The sequence below is a fragment of the Centropristis striata genome, chromosome 2, assembly GCF_030273125.1.
Source record: "Centropristis striata isolate RG_2023a ecotype Rhode Island chromosome 2, C.striata_1.0, whole genome shotgun sequence".
Classification (NCBI taxonomy): Eukaryota; Metazoa; Chordata; class Actinopteri; order Perciformes; family Serranidae; genus Centropristis; species Centropristis striata.
In genome coordinates, this window is record NC_081518.1 from 34857011 (window position 1) to 34868064 (window position 11054).

An 11054-nucleotide genomic window follows, 5' to 3' on the forward strand; every position below is an offset into this window, starting at 1 on the left:
TTTTTGCTGGCATGTGACTTTTTTGTATAATATTTTGTTATCGTTTATCACATGTACATTGCTTTGGTGAAGTGGTTAGCACTCTCGCCTCACAGCCAGAGCCTCACTCCGGGTTCTCTGGCTTCCTCCAATAGTCCAAAGACATGCAGCTTAGATTTAATTTGTGACTCTAGATTGCCCGTAGGAGTGAATGAGAGTGTGAATGGTTGTCCATCTCTTTGTGTCTGCCCTGTCATAGTCTGGCGACCTGTCCATTGTCAGCCAGGATCGTCTCCAGCCCCCGTGAGCTGAGTGAGGATAAGCGATTCAGGATGATTAATGGATGAATGTGCATTTTCAACTAGATATTTATTATAAGCTACTTTTTCTAAGTAGCATCATATATCTTTGCTGTAGTTCAACTTCTTCCAGTATGAAGTAATTGGTAACTTGTAGCTATTCTTTCAAAGTAGTTTCCACCCACTCTCTGTAAGGGCTACAGAAATAAGCCAGCAATAACAACTCAGTCCTAACTTCCAGTTTCTTCTTAGTTTACAGGCTCAAGAGGCTAAAGGACTAATTCTAATCAGTGAACGCCACACTTGATCCACATGGCAGGTCAGTGATTGTAAAGTAATATGCTGGGAAATAATCTCCATGTGCAAGGTGGTGTTTAACTGTTCTGAAATTATTTGTCTCAGAGCCCAACTTCCCCCCACTGCCGGGATTTATTCCACTCAAGCCATGCTTCTACCAGGACTTTGATGAGATTCCTGAACAGCACCGCAGCATGTGCAAGAAAATGTACCACCTGTGGATATGTGAGTGGCTTAAAGTGACATTGTTGTTATCAGATTGCTATGCCTGATGTACTTTGCCTGTGCATCATTTTAAAGTCCTACTATGAAATATAAAGTGACTTTTTCTGCAGAGGCTACCTGACTCACAAAAGCAGCAAAGATTTTCCTGAAGGCCCCATAAACTGTCTTCTCCTCTGAGGTCAGCTCATGATAAGAACTATGTAACAGAATGGTTTACAAGCGTCCATTTAGTCCAAAAATATATTCTTTTTATTGGCTGTGGCTCTGTTATCCTGACTGGTTTATTTGCTAATGAGTCATAGCGCTGACCAGATGGCCTTGGTTTGAGCAGAGCAGTTAACATTGAAATTGTGTTAAACAATTTTTGCCAGAAGCACTTTCATCAAAGTTTATTACACCATAAACAAGCAGTACAGTGATGTTTGTGATATTGCTCTGGTCTGGACGCTCCCTGCCTGTCCATGAAGGCATGCAAGGGAGGTGAGCGCAGGGAGAGTGCAATGGCTCAAAGCTGCTGCAGCATTTACATCGGTGCAATGACACAGAGCAACAAGACAATATACAGTAGAGTCACATGAACATAATGAAAGAAAAGGTTTGAGCCTGCTGTAGCCAGAACATAAGTGCCTCTCCACTCCACTATACCTGCTGTAAACCAAAGCTTGACTTTATTGTGTTGGCAGTGCCCAGTCCAATTTAAAATAATCATTTCTAAACAACAAGAAATATGTATGTATTATTTATCACTGTGACCTAATTCTGTTCTTTCTGCAGGTGTCATGTTATTTAGTAAACGATAAAAACAGGTATTCCAAGTCCCAATCTCTTTTTGGTCGTCTTATTATTTTTTCCCCTCTGCAGCATTTTTTTTAATGCATGGCATGCACTTTGCTTTCATATTTAAGTGTTATTCAGCTGTTTTTGTTCTTTCTCATTTCATGTGTGAAAATCATTTGAAACCAACAGTATTTTTTTCTGTTTAACTGTGTTCCTAAATAGCTGCCATTTTGCAGCTGTGTTTGGCCTCATAATTCTCTTGTAAAGCACTCTGCATTTTCTCTATAGACCAAAATTTGAAGCTGATTGGTCTTTTTTTGCTAGTTTAGAGAAGAAAGATGGGACCAAAGCACATAGCTTCAATTAGAACTAAGTGCAACTTAAGTAGGGAGTACCGTAGCCTCATAACATCACTGAGAATTAATAGAAAAATGCCTGAAAAAAGCCTATTCAGGGAACACAAGCCATCTTGTGAGCTAAGCATTGCAATTACATATTTCACATTATGTTAATGCTGACTCCTTTCATATCCATACACCAATCTTTATTCAAACCCTTTTCTGCATGTGCATGTACTAAGTAGATTCTTTTTCTGCACCCTAAAATACAGTCTGTGTGTTTTGGTCTCACAGTGAATAGTGCTACTCTTGTGGTGAATCTCGTTGGCTGCTTTACGTGGATGTTTGGTGGAGGCGGTGTGACAAACTTTGGACTCGCTATCATCTGGCTCCTCATGTTCACACCCTGCTCTTACGTCTGTTGGTTCAGGCCCATCTACAAGGCCTTCAAGTAAGTCGCATATGAAGTACTGATACACAAAATATTGTTTCACCAGTGTTCCAGCTGCAGCTTGTAGCTGGCACAGTTGTTTAAGTCAGTATGAACCAACAAAGTAAGGATGTTATAAATAGCACATACACAATAGTAATATTAGACTTATATTGCAATATAAAGTAGGTATGGATAAATTAAAAACCTATTTTTGTGTGTTTTATCTGCTTAACAGAGACAATAACTGTATCACATACAATATAATGTCTAGTATGAGATTAAGAAGAGAGATTATTCCTGGTTTAGACATTTAACTGTATTTATGGTTGTACATTTTTCTTGCTTTTCTCCCTTATTAACATTGCACACAGTAAAAAATATGTGCAAAATTGTTGATTTCATAAAAGTTGGGACGCAGTGTAAAACATAGATAAAAGTAGTTTATTAGTTTGAATATTAAATAAATTGTCTTTGTACATTTTCAGTTGGATATATAATACCAGTCAGAAGTTTGAAAACACCTTCTCATTCACTGTGTTTTCTTTATTTTTATTTATCATTTTCAACATTGTATATTAATACTGAATACATCAGAATTATGAAAGAACACATATGGAATTATGTAGTTAAAAATTGTTAAAATCAGAATATGTTTTATATTTTAGATTCCACCAAGTAGCCACCTCTTGTTTTGATGACGGCTGCACACTTCTGTTATTCTCTCAGTCAGATTCATGAGCTGATCACCTGGATGGTGTTCAGTTAACAGATGCACCTTTCCAAGAGTTAATTTGTGGAATTTCTTGCCTTCTTAATGTGTTTGAGACAATTAAAGTAAAGGGGGGCACTGAAGAATCAAAAATATAAAACATATTCTGGTTTGTTTAACACTTTTTTGTTTACTAAATAATTCCATATGTTATTCTACAATGTAGAAAATCTAAGAAAAAATAAAGAAAAAACATTAAATGAGAATGTGTCCAAACATACTGATACTGTATGTAAAAAAGGATTAGCAAATTATTGCGGTCTATTTTACTTCCATTTTAATAGAGTCCCAACGATTTTGGAATCAGAGATCAGAGAACTGCTACAGATCACAAGCAGATCTTTAATAAAAGTAAAAGTACTTATAGCTCACTGTAAAAAAATAATCTGTTACAAGTAAAAGTCCAGCATTGGAAGTTTTACTAATGTTAAAGTATGTAAAAGGTACCTAAAGTATGAAAAGTTAAAAGCACTTGATGCAAAAAAATCTCCTATGTGATTGTTATACTGCAACGTTACATTAGTACTTTATTATTACTCATGCATCACTGTAAAAGTCAGGTACTTGTAATTGGTTGAGGTTGAGGTTATTTTGAACAGTTTTGTAATAGACTGCAACTAATAATTATTTTCATTATGGACTAATCTGCTGATTGTTTTCTCAATAAATCAATCAATTGTTTAGTTTAAAAAAACTCCAAAAATTAGTGAGAATCATGAGCACGTTTTGAAATACACAGATATAATCAAAAGAAAAATCATCAAGTGCAGCACAAATTGCTTCACAAAAAGGGAATTATATGGTATATATTGACATTGAATTACCATAAAAGTGTAGCAGGGAGCAGGGACAAACGATCCAATCACTTCCTCTGGAGACACAAGGGCATGAAGATCTTGCTGATCATGAGCTGAAACATATACAGCACTAGTATGTAGTCTTCTTAACTCATTACTTTATCTCTAGGCTTAGCTATGCTTCCTGCTTCTTGACCAGTTCAAGGACAATCATGTTTGGTTTCATACAGTAGACGATGTTCTGATGAAAAATGCTGGTCTTACCTTCCAGTCCGATGAGGATCAAACCAGTCAGATAAAAGTACCAAGGCAGGGCAGGAAGTTCATAGACCAGCACGGTCCTCCAACAAGGCTGTCCATGGCTGTTTTGTCACTACTACAGAAAGACAGATGTGGGAGAGGTGATACCGTGGTTATAGAAGCTTGTGATCAAAAAATCCATCACAACTGCACATGAGTAAACCTGGTGTGTGGATTCCTAAAAGAGTTGCAGCCTGTACAGCCATGCTACAGAATGACTCCTGTATCACCCTGTGGGCTTGAATGCCTTAACACCACGTGGACTGTACTGACTAATTCCTAAAAGAAGTCTAGTACTGGTTGCTAATAAAGATGATCTAGTTTGGACGTGCGCCCAGTGCGCTCCGAACATATAAAAAACGGAAAGTGCAATAATGTTTACAAATATCTCGCTGATTTATTTTTCCCGTCATACAGCGGCAATGACTTTAACTCAAAATATACACATGTAACGAAAACAACAAACCGAATTATTCCTTTTATCAAAGACCAAAAATACTAATACATACTAGGCACAAACTGGCCATAAACTGGGCACAAACTGGGCACAATCGAAAACTGTTTGCTTCCCAAAATCAGCAACACCGGTGTCTGGGTTTCCCCAGGTTAAATGGCCCAACCCAGCTGACCCGAGGTCAGCTGAGCCACACAGCAAACACAGCTCCCCCCAGTGGCATGGAGCCAGATTGAAATGAACATGACAGGACATGACATGAAATACAAAAATGAATATGGCTCATACATGGACATTTAACATGATTAACAACACACAATGTAGCATATAATTACATAATATTGATCTATTTTGTGTGCATATGTTTCTTTTTTAAAGATATTTTTTGGGCATTTTGTAGCTTTATTGACAGGAGAGATATTAAGAGTGAAAGGGGGACAGAGGGGAAGACATGCGGGAAAGGGCGGATTCGAACCCGGGCCGCCCGCTTACAAGGACTTGGCCTCTGTGGTATGCGCTCTACCAGGTGTGCCACCGGGAATGCCCCATGTGTATATATTTCTGATCATTTTATTTCTTTCTAGGAATGACAGCTCCTTCAACTACATGGCGTTCTTTTTTGTGTTCATGGCCCAAGTTGGCATCAGCATCATCCAAAGCATAGGCATCCCTGGATGGGGAGTATGGTAAGAGGCAGAGACTGAAATGCATGATTTCTCTCAAGTATTTTTTTTAAATGACTGATTTTTTTCCCCCTTGAAGTGATTTATTTTTATGTTGAGACAAAAAACAGTAGTCAAGTACCAGAGCCAATTCTGACCTCCATATATTTCCTTATTTATATATATTTCTGTTTATAAGTGATTTATTCATTGTTATGCAGTAATTAACATGATGAATAACAAGGACTTTTCAAAAAAGATTACAAAATCTACTTTTGAATGAAACTCAATCAGTAAATCCTGTCAGGAGAACTATATATTTGTTCAAAGACCTTGTCCGCTGCTTGCATTAACACGACAGTGATGGAACATCAGAAATTGCCCTCATATAACTTTTACGATGGCCCTGTTATTAGATTTTGAGAGGCCGTTAAAAGAGATCCTTAAAATGTCACCTCATTCAAGCTGATGATCAGAAATTAATATTATGACAGCCTCCATAAAGTTTATAAATGTCACCATGTGCGATAGGATATTCGCATGTATGAGCTATAAAACTTTTAAACTTTATATTGCAGCACTTAAAGTCCACAAAAATTACTGGCATTTAACATCCAGATGTTCAGTGGTGCTAACATGATGAGAAACACCAGACAATCCAATAACAGATAATTATGTTCATGTTGTCTTCATAATCTAAAATGTTTCTTTTTCAAAAGAAATTAATTTTAATGGTCATATGTTTCTTTTTCAGCGGTTGGTTGGCCACCATCTCCTTCTTCAGCTATAACATTTTCATTGCACTGGTCATGTTGGTCCCAACTGTCATGTTCACTGCAGTGGCCACACTCTCCTTCCTTGCCCTCACCAAGGTTAGTGTTTAACTTGTGCATTTATACATGTAGACAGTCAATTTATTACAATATGTTTCATAGGACTATGATTATTATAATGCATTTCATGTCATTGTCTGTAACTTCCATGATGTATTATGCAAGGAATTATTAATTAAATTATTTATTTATTCATCAAATAATTTGTATTTAAATGTATATAAATTTTTTTCCATGTATATTATTTTATTTATGTATGTGTATGTTATTTTATTTTTTGTATGGCACAATGTAGCAGGCCTTTATCGGTCCAGGATTTGAGATCGAATAATTTTCTGTCGTATCAACAAACCAGAATTGTTAGTTTTTAAAATGATAAATGCCAAAATTCAATTCACTTCTTTGCTATATGTTAAAATCTGTATTCCCTCGACATTAACTAAAGTAATTTAAACCACTTGCCTTCCACACATGAAGATGTTGACAATAACGTGTAAAACCGCCTTGCCTGCAGATCCATAACTTCTACCGTGGCAGTGAGGCCAGCATGTCCAAAGCTCAGGAGGAATGGGCAACAGGAGCCTGGAAGAACCCTCATGTCCAGGCAGCGGCCCAGCAGGCAGCAATGGGGGCAGCTGCTGGAGCCATGCAGGATCAGTACTCCAGCCCACAATATACTGACAACCAGATGTAGCCCCTTCCAGACAATGGGGTCAAAGAAATGATGTGACAGTCATGCCAAAGTTTGAGCAACAAGGTTAGGAAGATTTTACCACCTCCCACAATATTTTTGAGTATTAAGTTAAAGGTATACTATGCAAGTGCTTCCTAAAAAATAGATAAATAACAATGTATAAACTCATACAAAAATAATCCATCTGAATCATCACTTCTGGTCAAGTAGAATGTTGCAGTGTCTGTATTCACAGAGATCCAAGCTAATTACAAGTAAATCTGATAACTTTGCTTTTTCATTGAGCTGAGGCGGAGGGGCCTAATTTGAATGTTGTATAACCGCTTTTAGGAGGGTCAAAGGGTACAGATGACCTCAGGTCAAGCCACAGGGAGTGGCTGTGGATATGGGTCCATAATACACATCTGTGAGGTTGAAGGCTTTGTTTACGAACAGTAAACTGAAAATCCTGCATAGTATGCCTTTAAAAACCCCAACACATATCTTAACATATTCAGTTTTTGCATTCAGGCCAAACCACTGATCAGCACACTATCAGGGATTTCTTGCAATTTCATCATTTTGCAAACAAACAGCTATGAACATCTGTGGGAAGCTGGTTTACGCCTTCCTGTATTAAAAGGCATGCTGGTTTTTGTAGTGTTTTATATCATTTCATTTTTTTTTTCTGTTTGTGAGGTTGAAGTGGAACTAGTTTTGAATGTGTATGACTTTAGTGGCTCTGTGAGAGCTGTGTGCTGGTGTACCCTTTGTGTTGACCTGCAGTTTTAGCAATTTGTACCAAAAAAGAAGCAAAAAAGATCACTTCTCATGAACAATGTGTGATGAAGATTGAATTATTTAGTATTATCTTTATTTATTTATTTACCACCGCCATTTTAAAATGATACATATTTTAGGATGTAAAGTTACTTTAGTTTTTCTTGTATTTTAAATTCCAACGTAAACCAAAGATCGAATGTAATATTGTAACTTTTAATTATATATTGCTATTTTCTGTGACATCAGCATAATTTCATCATATTTCTATGCAGTTTATCAGTAGTTACACTGTGATGTTGAAAGGACTTCTGCCTTCATCACAATGAGTAACAGTATCAATGCAAAACTTTAGCTAGATTTCAACAGAGAATAGAACAATTAAACACTTACTTGAAGCTGACTCTTTGATGTACTTGAAGCACATTTACCTTACACTGAAAACATCACATTTACATCACAGAAGAATTACATCAGTATTAATGTTTCAGCATAAAACAAGTGAAATATCTGACCCATGTGAAGTAATCAGCTCTAGTTTTGTACTGAATGTCAATTGAGGATGTTTTTTTTCTGCAGTATACCTATTTGACCACAGGGAGGCGCTGAAGGTTTTAGTATGAAATAAAAACCTCCAACATGTACAGATTACCTTCATTCATCCTTCACAGATCATAGTCCGCATTTATGATTGTCCCTTCTATTTCCTGCTTCTCTCTTTTTCTCTGTCTCCCTTTCTTTGTGTCGCTCCCTCCCCTCTGCCATCTCCCTCTCCCTCCACATCACACTGAATGAGTTCTATGGAAATCAAGGTAATCACTACACACCCACACATAGCAACTAATATCAAGTAGCATGTTATTTTGTGCTCTATTTTAGTAGTATTCCACTTCACATCGACACCTATGGTCGTGTGGAGCTGCTGAAGACCTGTTGGGTGCTAAGAAGCTCTACTTCTGCAGGGAGGATAGTAAAAACCTTGCTCAAAGGCACCTCAAGGGCAGTTTATAGTGAATGGCAGATCATCGCTCGCTCCTCCCACCAAGCTGTGGTTTTGAAACAGCAGTGATAGTTTTCCTCTGACTTCTAGTCACCACACCATCATTATTTGACTTCTGATCCTACAGTGAGGAACATCTGTTTAAAGGTAACAACATGAATGAATGAATGAATGAATGAATAAATGAGTGGATGTTACTGGAAGACGCCAACACAGCAGGTTTAGTGAAGGGTGTCCTGATATATACACATATCACACATTTCTAAGAGCTTTTTTAAACTATATAAAGCCACTGTGCACACATTTTAGCCATGCATCATTTACATATGAAGGTGGAGATCAGGGATCTTAGTGTATTAAACGCCTTTATTGTTTACATAAAATCTTGAGACAAGCTGCAGACTGCAAACAGTTCATTAGATTTTTATTCTGCAAGTCAAGGAGGTTGATTTGGTTTAGAGCCTCTTTTGTTTCTTGTTTGAGCATTTTGTTATATTTGCCTCATTTAATCAAGACATTGTACTCAATCATTAAAATGTGATTTTAAATTGTTTCCAATACATTACACACAGCAAATGGTACCGCAGCCACATTTAAACACTGTTAAAATGAGAGATTAAAAATAGGAGACCCATTCTTTGCCTTCAGGTGGTAGTACTGGTTCTCTATGGCCGTCTAATAGTCACTCTGGCTGACCACTGGAGGCACTATATGTCCTTTGTTTTTCTTGCCAGTGATCTATATATAAAGTCTGTACAAATGCATTAGGAATCTGAGATTGATACTACATGCTGACAAAAAAATGTGCTTTTTAACGCACAGTTTGTCCCTTGACATCCTGTGAGCAGGTGACCATCAGAGATTAGATTGAAAACACACTTTAGATGCATTTATCTGTGGATGTCCTCCTCCCTACTGCCTGCCTCTCCCTGTGCTGTGAGAGTGATAGAATTACTTCGTGGAGAGGGGGATGAAATTATACAGCGATATAGATACCCAGGGGACCCACTAGCAGCCACCAACAAACACTGTAATTGCCATACACATGGAAATCTCTTGTGACAAGTGGTGACAGCAAAGACTTGTGCCTTCAGGTAAACAGGACTGGTTGTCAACTCCAGATTATAGTCATTGATTCATAACAAATCAAGACTCCACAGATGCTTTTCCTTTTAAAATTCAATTCTGTCCGCTTGTAAAACATGGCTGGAAAAACATCCAACTGTATGCTTCTCATTATTTCATTGTGGCCTAAATACCAGCTTTGTTTTACAGTGGGCTGCTGGTTGTTGTGGCCATGTCACAACCAGAGGGCCACATTTTAATCTGGTTTATTGTGATTCCCAAACAAGGAACTATCGAGCAAGACCCTTTATAGCCCCTACACGTGTTCGGGCCGATGCAATAAAGAAAGCAAAAGCCTCAACTACAGACTGTATATAACGATAGACACCCTGGCAGCTCCCCAGAAGTGACATCAAAGCCATAGAATGTATAAATAATGGACGTAGTCACAGTGACGTCACCCATTGGTGTGTGGACTGCCTGTTTGAGGCATGGAGTTCGGCGTTACATTCTTTGCCATCTTGCGTCGCCATCTTGTTTTCGGAAAAGGGAAGCAGACCATATTTGGACTGTGGAGAAGCGAGAGGGATCTGACAACACTGACTACATGCCTCTCTACCTTTTTATACAGTCTATGCTCTCTACACTGGCAACCTGACTGAGCGAAGTTGTTGCTAATTTATGTTAGCATTAATTGTAGTATTAACTGGGATGTTCATTTTGGATAGCAAAAGACAAAAACAAAATGTATGTTACTCACCTAAGAAAAATTACCAGCGACTCCTTGGAGTGTCTATTAGTCCAACCAAAGACTGAACAAGACATTTTTAATGAACAAAACTCTTTAAGTGAAAATACAGTGTGAAAGGGTCAAAGTTATGAGACCAGACTGGTAAATGTTCTTTGTATATATATATATATATCAGGGCTGGGACTTTAACGCGTTAATTAAGATTAATTAATTTCACAAAAATGAACGATAAAAAAAATGACGCATTTTAATCGCACTTATTTTTGCACCGTGGAATGTTTCTCACTGGATGAGTTTCAGGCGGACTGATTATACTGGAGCACCAACTAGCCTTCATGAGTTCAGAGAACAACAAACCACAGTGAACATGAACAAAGAAGCTGATGAGACACTTTGGTTGGCCCCGTGGATGGGAAATTTTGTTAGAAAAAAACAATGGATGGAAGCGTCGATAAGAGAATGGCTGTGCTGCTATGCAACAAGGAATTCACATATCACCGCAGCACATCCAGCCTCAAGTATCACCTCAATGCAAAACCTATAGCAGCTAGGGTTAGTGTGGTAGCTAGCATGGATTGTGTTTTACTTAAAAAAAGTATTATAAAGTATTATAGTTTACAGA

At 37.7% G+C, this 11054-nt stretch overlaps 1 protein-coding gene across 1 annotated transcript; it reads left to right on the forward strand.

The window, feature by feature from the left end:
* Positions 1–528: 528 nt before the first annotated feature.
* Positions 529–8260, forward strand: LOC131981645 (secretory carrier-associated membrane protein 5-like). The gene is made up of 6 exons (XM_059346036.1): positions 529–597; positions 681–800; positions 2210–2366; positions 5253–5354; positions 6085–6202; positions 6678–8260. Exons 1-6 carry the CDS (start codon positions 591–593, stop codon positions 6855–6857), a joined length of 684 nt encoding a protein of 227 aa, XP_059202019.1. The 5' UTR covers positions 529–590; the 3' UTR covers positions 6858–8260.
* The last annotated feature ends 2794 nt before the right edge of the window (positions 8261–11054 follow it).